Raw genomic sequence first — 15,590 nt, 5'->3', positions numbered from 1 at the left:
TAGACATACTGCCAGCTGCTGTTCATTTGGATCCCAGAAATTGGTCGTCTTCTTTTTAATGTGTGGCTCCAGTAGAACTAATATTCTATCATTCTGGACCACTGACATCCTAAAATAAACATGGAAGCAATCATGTTAATTCTGCTGGTCTTGAAGTCTTCTCAGGATTGGATGGACCAAATATTTTCCTCCTCTCTTTTTATTTTCGATTAGTGAGAGGACCACAAAATCATCCTCACTGCTTGACGACTTTTGTCTCCTCTTGCAGTTTTGGAACAGAAAATAAAAACCCATAGTAATAAAACGCATTGAACTCAGTGTAAGGTGACGTGTGCATAACGATTTTTGTTGAATGATGAATTATAAGAATGCTTGGTGTGTGAAGACCTTAACTCCTAGCCAACAGAAAATGAACAAAGAGGTGGAAGGTGCATGTGCGGAGTTGGTTTAATTACAGCGGCCATTTAATTCTACACTGACAGTGGAGATGGACAGGAAGTACAATGGGGGATGACATATAGGGGCCATAGCCACTGGAGCCCATGTGGTTATGCCTCCTAACAGTTCTCCGATCAATTTGCTTCTAAACAAGCTGCAAACATAACAATGAAATATAATGACCTTATTAGACTGTAGTGAATCTAGAAGACATGAATGCATCAGCAGTCAAATTTAGCTCTGATTGGGTCTCCACCATCTCCAGAGGAAAACATCTGGCTCTTCATGTGCAGATGCTGCTGCTATGACAATGACATATTATTGCAACCAGTGTTTGTGTTGGTTATTGTAGCCTCAGTCTTTGATCTGTCATCAGTCATACAGTATGAAATCTGTCTACCAACAGGACTGTCAGATTGTATTCCTCACAGTCAGTAACAGCACAGTGACACCCCCCTCCTTGCAGAAGGATGCGCCACTCACACACTCCTTTGCTTTAGTTAAAGTAAACCCAACCAGGCCAGGAAACAGCACGGTGCCTCACAGCAGTATGAGAGCAGGCCGAGTAAAAAACACTCTTCTTGGTTTCAATATAAAACGATCAGCTGGAAAATGGTCAACACAGCAGTAAAAACCCGCAGCATTAAAACAAGCTCGAACACAGCGACTGCCGTGGTGTCTGCATCTCCCTCCTGCCTCTGCAAGGGTATCATTATCCACTTCATTTCATTCACCCAGGGATGGTATAATGACCATGTTCAAAATCCCTTATCGAGCAGAAATTCTGACTTAATCACAAATCATGACTACTAAAGTATCAAGTAAGTGAAACAAAAGAGGAAAGATTCTCTTAAAGGGGAAAAAGTGCAGTGAAGAGAGGGCAGACTTACAGCTCGGTACTTGGAGGACACTTCATTCTTCTCCTTGTGGAGCTGAGAGTTCTGCTCCTCCAGCTCCCGGACCCTGGACAGGAGCCGGTCACTTTGCTCTATGGCTTTCCTCAACTCCTCTCTCTCCCTCATCCCTGCCTCCTGTGTGTGAATGTGCTGCTGTAATGACAGAGACGCAACCTGGAAACGCACACACATGCACACACACACATACAGGGAGCAGGCGTTGGGTAAATGACGCTCTCACTTTCGTTCTCCTCTGTCTGGAGTCTGAACTGTACCCCACCTCTCTCTCTTCCTTCTCTCCACACACACAGACACACACACACGCACACACTGTCTGCACAAAGAGTTTGCCCTCTAAAAGACATCCACATGTTTGTTTGAACACACGCACATGTGTCCACATTTCCTCCCCTCTCTCCACACTGGACTTCTTTCACAAACAATATGATTCGTTCTCTCTGGGCTGATGCTCCGTGAAGGAAAACCAACTTTTCTGTCTTTATACACTTAAGCAGTGACGAACAGTTGCTCCAGACTCTGGGCCTTCAATAGGACCACGGGACCACCATACGTGGCAATAAACAATCAATCAAAGCAATAAAAACAACAACTGGAGCCCTATGTCATATGGAAGTTCAGAGGTTCGGAATTACTGTCGGATACCGGAAAAAATCATCTTCTGAGTTTTGAAAGCTGTGCCTGTTAAAGATCTTTGATAGTTTTGTCCAACCTCCACTACAAGACTCTATTAACTTCCGCTCAGCACAGCCATTAAAATCCACAGATATCGTCAGCAAGAGACAGTTCCATACCCTGTGTAAGAGCAACAACTCAGTGGAACGCCCAGCCAGATGACATCAAAAACTACAGCTCGATCTCCAGTTTTAAAATGAAACTTAAAGGTCCAGTGTGTAATAATTGGCAGGGTTTATTGGCAAAATTTGAATATACGACCCATGAATATATTTGTATAGGTGTATAATCACTATAAAATTAGTTTGGTTTTCGTAGTCTTATAATTCTAATAAAGGGTCTTGCTTTAGAGAGAGTCACCATCTTCTGCCACCATGTTTGTACGACAGCCCGAACAGAAAATCCAGCCAACCAGAGAGCACGTTTTAAGAGTTTCGTGAGTTTCACGTTCATAAATAAACCAACGAAAAAGAAGGCGGAAGGAAAGAAGAAGGAGGAGGAAACAGCAGACATATGGTAAAACGGTTTAGATCTTCACCTCATTGCTCCATGTTCCTGAAATACTCAATCACAATGCTCACCCAGCACAGTTAACAAATCAAGCGTAGCGTTAGTTCTGGCAGGCCACGACGTCATCAACAGCGTAGCTGTCAACACCGAGCAGATCAGCTGATGGCTCAGCTGACTCCCCGTGGCTGCTTCCTATTGGGGAATTGCATTCAGAGCGCGCTATTTAAACTGCTCTAGCCCAACGTCACCTCCCTTGCTGCTGCTGCTTCCTCTGCTGGCTTCTTTGCAACCCACCTCCACCCCGGCTGCTCCCGTCATCTGTCATGAACCTTATCATTGTACTATCTTGTTGGCTGCTCTGCTCTGTCTGGGTTTTCTTTGCTGCTGCGCTCTCTGCTTATGCCGTTCATGATGGCTCATGAAGGGCAGGAAGGTGCTCTTCCTGCCTCAGGCTTTCCATGCAAGCGCGTGGAAGAGCAGGGGGTCCCAGAACAGTACCATACCGCCAAATGAAACTTCTGCAAGTAAATAAAGATTATTTTTGACAAAGTGATCCTGACTGAACCAGCAACTTGTGCCCATGAAGCAGGAAACAAAGACAGTCTGCTTCCTTGTGGCAGGTGAAGCAAAGAGTTTCTGTTCATAAACATCTTAAATCAAATATACTGCTGTGATCTTTTCAAATTCTGCACACCGTAAATTACCGCAAGACCGCCGCCCCCTCTGCCAGAGACCTGGGGTTAACAGATGTAAACAAACCCAGGAGTAGATTCGTTCAGCTGTGAGAACTCATTAGGTTGTTATCATGTTTCTGTCAAACACAGAAAATCTGACTTACAGTCTGTCAGGACGTCCTGGAGGAGAGGAGCCCTGATGGTCAGGGAGCGGACGTTGAACGGTCTGAGGATGGTGTTGTTGTGTTTGGCGCAGATGTTAACTGACCGAGCTAGGATTGCTAACACACTGTGGTCAACCTTCTGTCCAGAGTTCTTTGATGGATGAGAGCTGAAGACCAGATGGACTGAACTGGTTTGGAGTCATTGATGTTAAAGCTTCCGGTGGATATACTCCTGATGGCCATGATGGCGATGTGGAGGCAGAGGCACAGCACCGGTGATGGGTCAGAGAGGTGGAGGCAAAGTTCAGCAGCTGTGTACTGGAGTACCACCATCGATTAAAAATGCAGCACAGTCCAAGCAGCGCAGTCCATACAAACAGCTGATTAATCCACACTGTTGCAGCTAATCATCCCCGTGTTCACTCATCCCTTTGGTGTGTTCTTTGCTCACTCACTCACTGACAACCTCCTCCAAGTATACGCCAATACACAGTAGACGCCACAAAACTATTCTGTCCACAACTTAAAATAAAAAAAACGTGATGGCTAAGACTGTAAATATCAAATTCATGTCCATGTACATCCACTTGAATTACACAGGCCTTTATTACAGTAACTGAAGGCCCTGCCTGCCAGGAGGTGTCACTCATTCACAATAAATAAAGCAATAAAAAATTCCTCAGTACCTCAAAGGCCCAGAGGTTTCTCCTCTGCTCTTAAGCAACTGCCACATCCAACCAAAGATGAACAACATTGTAAAGGTGCAACCACAAACATTGCACTAAAACGAACTGCTGCTACAGCAGTAGGTGTGAACATCAACTACCGTCTGGAAGTTTGCGTCAAACAATCACATGGATGAAGTGACAACAATTTGCTGCTCAAAGGTCAAGGTCACTGTGATCACTTAATATCCAAAAGTCAACTTGTGACATCATAATGCTCTGCAAAACCTGCGGCCATCATTCAGCTCAGAAGGCCAATGTACTGTAATGACAAAGACCGGCCGAATGATGTTACAGTATGGTTTATATTGCAGACTTCACATAGAGCCACCTGGCTATAGTATGCTACATAGGACAAACTATTGCATTTACACAAAGTCAGTCTGGTAGCCAATCTAATATATAGTATTTTAAAACAAATCAACCCACTAACAACTCCTTAAATCCCTCCTCCACTCTGGTTGGTATCCCCAACCAGTTAAAACAAACTGCGGTGTGATCGCTACATGGCACAGAGGTCAAAGGTCAAAGGTTCAGACAGCAGTGTTTAGCTGATCAGAGACAGACCATGATGCAAAAAATGTCAGTGGTATGTTGACTTCAGTTTAACTGTACTCACCAGCACCTCACCAGTCCAGACTCACAGGCTAAATAAACATCTGTAAAGATCAGTGGCACAAACTACAGGAATCCAGCTCAACATAAAATCCAAAACAGCTGATGGGCATTATTCAGTTGCGGGACTTATAGCTTGTCGTAGCTTTATATTTACAGACACATCAAACTGAAAGGTAACATGAACCATTTAATCAGGAAGTCACTGTAAAATCAAGACTTCTGAAGACAGATAAAATATTACTTGTCAGACCAGCAAAACAAAAACAACACAAAAACCCCTCTGAGGTCCAGTAACCCGGGCTTGAGCCTCTATTTTGGGGCAGGACTTGGCTGAGGAGCGACTGTGACATCACAAAGTTACAAAAGTCCTGCTGGCTGTTTGTAAGGCTCAGTTTCTGGTCCTTAAAGACTGTGTGTATTTCTCTGTGGACTGAGACTTAGAACCAACAGCTGCTTTATGAACCTTCATACTGTTTGGGATGTAAAACCTAATAAAAGTCATCAGTGTCAGAGTCAGTCAGCTTTAATTTTTCTCTCCACACCCAACAAGATCCTACAAGTCATTTTGTCTTTTTATTTGCTAAGCACGAGAACGTGTAGTTTTCCTTCTCTGGAAAAACAGATGTGAGCTAATTTTCCACTTTGAGATTTCAAGCCGAAGAAGCAGTTTAAAAGGGAAAACTCAGTTATATACACACACACACACACACACATACGAGAGAGAGAGAGAAACCTGTTGCTGCTTGAACGCCGGTATCTGTGCCATTGGAAAAGAGCTGTCATTAGCTCGGCTCTCTGAACCCTGACAGTGAGTTTACCTCTCAGCCCTGACAAACTCATGGAAATAAGTCGGGGAAATGTGGTATCATCTTTCCTAAGTGTGCCTTGCTAATTGCCGTGTTGTCCAAATAAGATTTAGGAGAAGTGCGTTTTAACCACCATGCGAACCTGCCTGCTGACACACCTGAACTTCCTCTGCCCACAGTTAGTTTAAACACACGACGTATTTACCCGTCAGAGCAGGATTTACCAGCGCACTCAGCATCACTCTGCAGGATGATGAATGTGACACATCAATGGTTCACCTTTAGCATGATCACAGGGCTCAGCCTCTTAAACCGGTGCCATTGTCGAGAATGCAAAAAAATCTAACGCTCCCTTTGTTGCAGCTCAATCCTTCTCCGCGCGGTGAATACGAGTTACACTTCGGAAAAGTTTTCATGTTTTGACTTGAAGCCGAGAGACTTTTGTCTGATCAAACCTGCAGAGCAGAGACAGACACAAACTTCTCCACAACAAAGCAAACACACAGTTTCTAATCTGTTTGAAACTTTCTAGCAATTTCCTAAATAAGCGCCCCCTCCTCTGATTCCTGGAGGAACTGGGTTTTTTTTATCCTGTGCTCTCTGGTCCTTTCTTTTATTTATCAGCTGTTCAGAATCTCAGCTGTCATTCACACGTACAGGTGGTTTAAATGCAACTCAAGTCCAGTGCATGTTGTCCCCAGTCTAATGCTCTAACAACAAAGTGTGCACAAACCTTTGCATCATTACAGAGTAGTTGCAGTATTTAAGTCAAAGACAGATATTTAAATGATTATTTTCCCCATTTAGACATTGTTTTTTTCTTCTAAATGTTACTACTGTTGGAAGACAAATGACTTACAATGTGAGTGTTGATTCTTCACACATTAAAGTCATGATAAATTAGCTTTAGTCAACAAAAAAGCTAGCTGCAAGCAGTGCAAGATTCAGACTTGAACAGTTTCTACTTATCATGCATTAGCATCTTCATCAGCTGGAGCAGACAGCTGCTGTCATTAGTCTTTGCCTATTTGCCCATTTGTGCAGCAGGTCTGGCTGTACTGTAGCTGCAGGGTCAGATGTTTCTGTTCAGTCTCTGCTCTGCACTCTGCGTAGTGTAAAACTTAAAAAGTCCAGAGCGCTCCCAGGTGAGCGGGCGGCGGGGTGAAGCCCGGCCTCTGGCTGAACTCGTGTCCAGATCGCGGAGGAACGCTCGGTTAGCCTTTGATCACTGGAGCAGCTCACAGCTCATTTACACTCCTGTGGTCGACTGGCTGCAGGTCAGGTACAATAACTGCAGCTCATAAATCATACGATGATGTGACTGTTGTCAGGCAATTACACTGAAGGGACGACTGTTGACATTAGAAACACAGCGGAGGGGTTTCAATGCCAGTCATTGTTCTGACGGGGCTGATTGAAATAGCTGACATAGCTGGAGCCCAGTACCAGCATATTACACACAACATTAACTGTATTATCAGGAGATCACCAGGATTCCTTACAATTCACCACCGTTCACATTTATCCTGAGATGAAACACACAAAGTGTCATGATGACCCACATGGGGATTCATCAAAGGTGAAACCCACACAGCCTTTCATGTTTTTGTTGGCTGGCTCAGCTGTGTGTGAGTGTGTGTATGTGTGTATCACAGTCTCAGATTGTGTTAACAGGTGTAACCAACCTGTTCGTGACAAAGAAACATGGCTAAAACCTTTGTGGAGAAGATTTCATCAATGTCTGAATCACTAAGAAACACTCCATTCTTGTAATATATGAGTTGAAATCCTCAGAGTTTCCGTAGTTGTGCAAAAAATGAATGTCCACTTCTAATAACAAGTATGTAACTTGCTGTTGGCTTAAAGTCAAGTGTCACTGGTGTTGTCAGCAGGCTCTCTATGCTGCTAGTTCAATCAGGATCTTAACACTTACTTCATAACTGACGACTGTACGTTGAGACTGTTTAGATCCAGTAGACCAGATGAATACACATCGATTGCGTCAACAACCACTTTGTGACAAGATGAGGCAGGATTTAAAGTTCACTGGGACTGAGATTTGAGCTTCAGCTGAGCTGGTACAGACTCCACCTGTCCCTCCAACACCAATAGCAGAGACTGGACGGACACAGTGAGCAGAGTCCAGGTGAGTAAGAACTCTATTTTACTTTTACAGAAGTGACACAAAGCAGCTGCGATGTAGATCTGCACCTTCGAATCTGAGGCCATGGTTTTCAGCAGGAAACTGGGGGACTGGCAACCCCGGGTAAGGAATGGGTCTTTGCCCCAAGTTAAGGAATTCAAGAATCACAGGGCCTTGTTCACAATTGAGGGAAGATTGGTCAGAAAATCGGCGCAGCGGGTATCGCAATCGCTGTACTGCACCCTTGTGACGAAAAGAGAGCTGAGTCAAAAGGCAAAGCTCTCGATCTACCGGTCAGTCTTTGTTCCTACCCTCAACTATGCTTCATGAGCGATTAGTCATGACTGAAAGACCGAGGTTGTGGATACGAGCCACCGAAATGGGTTTTCCCAGGAGGGTGTAAGTGGACAGACTATATCTCCTGCCTGGCCTGGGAACATCCCCCAGTCAGGGCTGGCTGATGTAGCTGGGAAAAGGGAAGTCTGGGGCTCTCTGGTGGATCTTCTGCCCCTGCGATCTGATCTCGGATAAGCGGTTGAAGACGGATGGAGGTGACAGAATGAGACTGAAACTGGAACCTTTGTTCCAGAGGCAGCAGGTCCTGGATCTGCTTCTTTCCCTCAGCTCTCAGACCCGGTGTTTATACAGTACTGCTGATGTATCATTCGTTCTAATATTTCTTCCTTATTCATTCTAATAATTCTTCATAATAATCATACGTCAGTTATACAACTGCCTGTATATGTTTTACAGTAGCTCCATGTTTTACTATGTTGTTGTTTGGATGTTCATATTCCTCATTATTCATTACACACCTTACATGGTGAATATAAAGAGCTTGTAAGGTCTAAACAAATTGTCCTATCACATGTTTGTCTGTATCAGAACCAGAATTCTAGTCCAAAGGTCCCGCTGATGGACGAGCACCTGCTTTTACTTTTGTATTTGACCTCATCAATCAACAATTACATTACAAAACCACCTGACAATAAACCCTATTTTCCAACTCTACGTGTGCAATGATCATGTTATCATTCCCTTCCTCATGAGCTACAGCCATGTTTGCTTCAGATATACTGATATCAGAATCAGAATTACTTAATAAATCCCTGAGGGGAAATTCTTTTTTTTACAGAGCAAATATGAAATGTAAAATAGGACTTAGGAACAACAAAGATATGGGTAGATAATAATACTTCTAAGATAAATGAATGCACATATTGACAATAAAGAAGCAGAAGAAAAATAACAATGTAATAAACTGCATGGCAGTGAAGAGGTGCAATGCTGTACCCTTATAGATGTGGAGCAAACCACAAAGGCTACTGTACTGCTGTCACACCTGAGACATCTTTAAGACAACTTGACTGATAAATAGGCCTACCATGACATGAGGCTGAAAGCCTAAACTACTAATACATAGGTAAACAGAGAAGTTTTGCATAGTTGTGTATTATTAATTATTGTGTGTTTTAATGTGTGTTTTAAGCCTGTTTGCCTGTTTACTTAATGGATGAAGTTCTTCTTATCAACTGTACTTAAATCTTTGCTAGCTGCTGCTTTAGCATCTGATGGTTGTCTATGTTTGCATTCTTCTGTGTGTGTGCATGTGTGTTATGAGAGTGAGAGAGAGGCTGGTGTTATATGTGCAACCCTTTAAAACAAGTCAACAGCTGCAAACACCTGAGTCAGAAACACTGAAAACTGACAGAAGAAAGAAGGAAAAAGGTGAAAGCACTCACACCGCACACACAGTTACAACACGCCAATGATCTCACACACTCTAACGCCCCCTGTTGAAAGAAGATCTCCTCTCCTCTCTTACAGAGGTGTGGGCCTGCAGTGAGGGAGGGGGCGGGCATGGTCCTGTTACAGCCAAGCAACATGGTGACAGACAGAGACCAGGCCTGGAGAGTGAGAGTGAATGAGAGGGGAAACACATGTATAGAGCTAAAGAATAGAGATGGAGAGAAGAGACAGGGAGGAAGAAGGAGAAAGAAGCGGGTTAGAGGAAGAGAGATGTGGGTTCTTACGTGTGCCAGGGTTCTGCTGGTGGCTCTGTACTGGTGGAAGTCAGTCTGGATCACACACACTCTCTTCTCCATCCTCACAGCTCTCTGAGGCCCATGCTGTCTTCACCCAAGCAGATTCTAGGGAGGAAGTGAAGCATGCGTGTGTGTGTGTACTGTCTTGAGGCTGTGGGAGTGTGTGTGTGTGTGTGTGTGTGTATCTCTAAGTGTGTATATGTCTGAGAGGGAGGGAGAGAGAGAGAGAGAAAGGGAGGGTGTGTACGTAAGTGTATGTGAAAGTGTGTGACGCCTGCTACCTGACTGTGAGATGAGCAGGAGGGAGGTGACGAGCTGAAGGAAAACACCAACGAGCCTGAACAATGACACACACACACACACACACACACGCACACGCACACGCACACACACACACACACACACACACACACACACACACACCTCCCTCTTTTAGCTTTAGGCAGAGGTAAAATGGGTGTACTCAATCTTGTACATTTATCGTTCAGATAATTCTAAACTAATCTCAGTCTCTTACCCTTACTAAACCTTCAACCCTCCATCAGTTCTCCTTCATGTCTGCCTTTTTCCTTGTCGCCGTGCACTTGTTCCTGCCTCTTGGTGGGATCGGTTGAGTCTCTATTAGCTATGAGGAGAAGGTCAACACCTTCTCTACCTCTGTTGTTAAAGGAGAATTCCGGCCATTTTTGACCCCTAAATCGTTGTCCTGATGGTCACCCAGTCGCAAAAATGCGACTAAAATTGATGCAGGCAAACCGGAGTTACACCGTGGCTACCCGGCGCTAGGGATAGCGACAACGCTAAACTATGGGGGCAATGATAGAAATATCTATGGTACATAACTCGAATCCTTATGGGGGTCGGTAAATCAGCTTATCACGCAAAAAGTCACAACAGGTTTTGCACAATGGTTTGCACATATAAGTCTTAAAATATGTGCAACACCTTATCATCACAATCCATGCCATCTACACAGTTATCAGCTGTTATTAAAACCCAACTCATCAATGACAGGATCAACAACCCTCACATTACACAACAAACCATTAATAACAGTTAATCCACACTCAAACCTAACTTTAACCAAAGATATTAACTGTACTCAACAAGCTATTATTACAAGGACAGACAGCCTGGGCTGTGTGTGTGTGTGTGTGTGTGTGTGTGTGTGTGTGTGTGTGTGTGTGTGTGTGTGTGTGAAAGAGAAAAAAGAAAGAGAGGGAGAGAGAGAGAAAGTAAAACCTGCTAACTGTTAGCTAACATTACCGTAGCTCAGGCGTTGGTCTTCCGTCAGGTAAAAGCTGCAGTTTATTCCTCAAATGAAGCTCATGAAGTTGTTGACTCTCTCCGGTACAGTTATCCATCACTGCAGTTGAACTAGCTGCTAAACTGATGGGCGTCTGTTTGTTTACAATTCACGAAAGCAACGTGAACGTACGTGCCGCTCACACTTGCGCAATGAGGCAGCGTGGCCTCTGCCACCTTAGCATACATGCAAGTCTATGGGGGAACAAACTGCGCATGCGCAGGCAGAAGAGGCAGAGCAGCCCTGTGCCTCTGCTCTGAAATAGCCTACAGCGTCACGTTTATTAGACTATGACAATCACCAAATGCTGACACATTTAAACCTGTGGTAAAGGTAGGTAGCCTATCTGAAAAACACAAACAAACCTTAGATTAACTAAATAATTTAATTATTCCTGACAGCCTAGGGGGAAGCACTCACTGCACGTCCTTGGTCTACACACAGTGAAGCTACCGGTACGTTTGGTTTTGAGGTGAACACATTCGTTAATGTAGCCTACCTCATGTTCTCTGATCTACTGTCCTATTTACCAGACCCAGGAACAGCTCTATCTCATTTTTTCTTCCTTTTCTTTTTTATGTCTGAGCAAAAGACCGTTTTGGTCGCCATGGTTGCAGTTTTGTTATGCCTCTCCAATGGCTTATTTCTGCATTCGAGAAGAGCCGGAACTTGGATCTTTCCGACCTCCGACTTCAAAAAGTGCAATCGGACGCCACCTGAAGTTGGAGCTCAAACTTGGCGAAGTCGGAGAAAGAAATCAGTTGTCAATCTGCATCCGTGCACACCGTCAACAGTAGGCCTACATCAATTAGAAATGTTCGTTTTGAATTGTTGTTGTGCTCTAATGTCTTTATGCCAGGCCTACGTGAAGCATTTTGAATGCAAAGTTTGTCCTGGTCCGCCATTGGTTATCCTGGCGTGGTGCATCTCGAACACTTTGAAGTCGGAACTCAACTGGGAAAGATCCAAGTTCCGACTTGTCTCGAACGCAGCATAAGAACTTGTGCAGGTCATGGACGATGATTGGTCCAGACCAAGACAGAGCAAAAATATATGCACTGTGAGTGTTTAATCTGACATGGTGACCATCTTGAAGGACAAAAAAGTTGTGTAGTCTGATCCTGGCAAGAATCAAGAATCAGGGCAGTGGTAAACAGTCTTAAGTCATGACATACAGGGGATCTATGAGGCCTGGAGGGTGGGGGTCTTCCATTGGCCAACCAACCAACCTTCCAAATGTTCTGCATGTCTCCGGGCCGTGGACCATGCAGTTATGCCCCTGGATCAGACTCTGCTCCAGTCTCAGCTGTGCACAGTTGTCCTGATCCTCTGTGTCTGCTTTCCTTGAAAGTAGAATAGCGGAGACATCCACACGTTCAATTGATACATTGGATTTGCATGGGTTTCTTCTACTTCCAAACATCCAGAAGTCTCTCCAACTGTTGTAATTTCCAATCTCCCACTGATTCAGAATTGCACGGAGAGGTCGTCTGCCAGCCCGACATGCCAACCTGCCACGGAGCAACTTTATGCACCAATCACTGCTCTGATTACCAACCAGCTGCAGGTGTTCAGTCACACGGGGCTTCATGATGAGACTCAGCACAGAAACAGTTTGCACTTTACTGTTATAACCTTATGTTTACATGATGAACACGCTCCATGACCAGTAAAACTCCTCTCGCTACATGTTTGTATGTGTTTCCGTAGTGCTAGCTACAGTAATTTTTTTTTAATGTTGTTTTAGGAAAAAGGTTTTGAGACAGATGTTTTTACAGTGCAGTGTCATGTATTTCAAGAAATCCATCCTCAGAACACCGTGTAGGTTTCACAAGCAGATGAAATCTGCTGGGGCAATATTTTCTTAACCCCTGTGAAATCAAATTATTCATGTGGAATTAGTGGATTCCTCAAATAACGACCTGCTCCCGCCACAGAGCTTTTCATTTCCCTGCCTGTCAGCCTGCATGTGTCAGTGTGTCAGTTAGTCATCTGTGGCCTCCAGTGACTGCAGCCAGGAGGAAGTCGTGCACAAAATGATAAGTTTACCTTGCAAAAGACAGAAAATGACTGCACAGGGTCATTTATGAGGAGAACAGGTCGTTTAAATTTGTAATCAGGCTGGCGGTGGAAACGTGGGATCTTTACAGGATTACCGTCTCTGACAGGAGATCAGATAACAGAAGATTTCTGGCTTGTGTTTCGCAGAGCAACAAGATGAGCGGATGTCAGTGTGTGTGCAGAGCTCAAGAATTTGACCCCATGTTTATGAAAAATGTACTGTATGTCAAAGTCAATTTATTCTTCATGTGAGTGTACAGTGTGGAGCCTTACCAAGCGATGCCACACCACTGTAAATCTTATTTAGATTTTAGCGTTAAGCCATTTCCTGAGCTCTGAACTAATCAATACTTTCATGTTAAGAACGGCTCAGATGGCTGAGTGGAACATGAACCAGGATGAGATGAACAATGAAGAGTTAAGACGTAATGGGAAACACTGACGAACACCAGATGAATCTCTCAAGGGTCGACAGGGATTAATTAAACTTGCAAATAAAAAAAGCTCCAACCACCTACATTGATCTCTCAACAACTACTCCAAACTTAACAACTCGTACAAGAGTCCCCTGAAAAAATGGACTGACCTCAGTGTACTGGAACTTCAGTTATGGTTAAAATTGTCAGCGGTCATAGCTTAGTTAGGTTCAGGCACAAGAACTACTCGGCTATGTTTAGGACAACATAAGAGTTTAGGAGTTTGTGAAGGGGAAAATGATGACCTAAGGGTACTAATATGTCAGAATCTGATCTTTTGGGTCATTTACATCTGAGTACAACCTTAACATAAAGGGATAGTTCAACATTTTGGCAAATTGGCCCATTGCCATAATCCTTATAGTCATAGCAGTAGGTTCGTTACCTTTAATTGTCGGTGCAAGCTATTTTTAGAACGGCGGAGCAGAGACGCAAGCTGCTTAGAGCTACACTACGGAGGCATCAGCGGTTTTGCATGAATTTACCCCTAAAACAACTCTGTCTCGTAACGTTCTGTTATTATCTCATAGCGTGGTGAATGTGCAGGTCACAACTTGTCCACCAGAACGTTTTGGAGTTGTTGGATTGTTTATTTGATGAGTTTGATGAGGGAAACCAAGAAATCCCATTAGCCTTGGTAGCATAGGTGTGAGCAGCTCACGGCTCTGCTCCACCGTTCTAAAAATAGCTTGCACCGACAATTAAAGGTAACAAACCTACTCCTAAAACTATACGGATTATGGCAATGGGCCAATTTGCCAAAATGTCGAACTATCCCTTTAACATTAACTGGATAGTTTTTCAGAAGCCATTTGGCCCTCATTGCTGAGAGGCCCCCCAAAAAAGTCTTACTGCTTCACTGTAAAACTGTTTACTTTTCTGTTAAATTTCCTGTGATTGCACAGTAAGAGCTTTCATTCTAGATGCCGTTTGTCATCATGATTACACGTTACAGCTACACACTCTCACCTTCTATTTAACCATGACAAGCATCAGAGATGGAGAAAAACAGTTGGAGTGTAAAAGTTACATGGACTAAGAGCTGTCAGGTTCCCTGGTGTCCTCCTCAAACCGACCATTACCTTCCTCTGATGATAGAGCTGTTATCAATCAAAAGCTCTTTCCAAACCCTCTTTTTTTTCATATTTGGGATCAACACCTGTGTTGCACCATCTGTATTCCTGCAGAGCCCACTATGGCAGAGGGCCATGATTCAACCTACTGATGTATATTATAGAACAAGCACAGGCAAAATCACTGAGGTGCAGTTACAGCTGTGGTGGTGCATTTGCCAAGACAATTAGGGGATGTAATCTGACTCATCTGCCTCGCTATGGGCCATGGATCAAAAATAGTAAAGAGCAGAATTGCCCCCCGTCTTAACTCAAGATCATAAGGTGCAGTGAGGAATAGTTTTCCATGTAGGATAATCACAGCTTTTTACTTTTTAATTGCAGCAATCCACCGGCCTCCTATCAGAGAGTTATTACAGAGGTTGATTTGTAGTATACCTGCTGCTGTGAGACAGATGTCTGCAGAGCTGGCTTTGGCTCGGCTTAAATGGGGAAGAGATAGTGAAGAAAAAAGGTCTGATTCTGATCTGGAATCAGATCTTCGGGGGGTTATCTCAGATCCGTCTGTCTTGCTCCGGCTTGTCTGTGGCAGGTCGTCTGCCTGCGTATGACATATGTTTATGGAATTTGATTAATTAAAGGCTTGAGTTGGCGGCTAAATCTTGACAGAAAGATTACAACTTTGTCAAAAAAAAGAGCCCCCGCCTCCCCACCCTCTGTCATGTATGTGTATCCAGTGACAGTTCACACATGTTGTGGTCTAAAATTCACAAAGGCGTCACAGTGATCACACCACAGCAACATCAAGCAGGGATGAAGCTCTCTGCTGTGGGTGAAGGATCACTACAATGTGGGTGTTCAATACAAAGTTACAGTGAAAACTCCTACAGATCTTTGACTGACGTGTTGAAGCTTGTTGATCGTGGTCTTGATAAAGGACCCTGTTGAAGTTGGCGAAGCTG

At 43.9% G+C, this 15,590-nt stretch overlaps 1 protein-coding gene across 2 annotated transcripts in view; it reads right to left on the bottom strand.

Annotated features, from left to right (window-relative positions):
• LOC146967571 (putative uncharacterized protein MYH16) overlaps positions 1–9,999 on the bottom strand; it is a 48,813-nt gene extending 38,814 nt beyond the window's left edge. The window contains exons 1-2 of one of the 2 annotated variants that reach the window (XM_085761459.1): positions 9,701–9,800; positions 1,329–1,508 (exon numbers count right to left, since the gene is read on the bottom strand). In XM_085761459.1, the coding sequence (XP_085617585.1) occupies positions 1,329–1,508; positions 9,701–9,772 (252 nt within the window). In that variant the 5' untranslated portion in view covers positions 9,773–9,800. Of the gene's footprint in view, positions 1–1,328; positions 1,509–9,700 lie in introns of both variants that reach the window. The other variant, XM_085761458.1, reaches the window with a different exon arrangement.
• Positions 10,000–15,590: the final 5,591 nt, after the last annotated feature.

The sequence above is a fragment of the Trachurus japonicus genome, chromosome 19 (genome assembly GCF_045865225.1).
Source record: "Trachurus japonicus isolate A0001 chromosome 19, Traja_1.0".
NCBI classification, from domain to species: Eukaryota; Metazoa; Chordata; class Actinopteri; order Carangiformes; family Carangidae; genus Trachurus; species Trachurus japonicus.
This window is presented reverse-complemented; position numbering and strand designations above follow the sequence as displayed.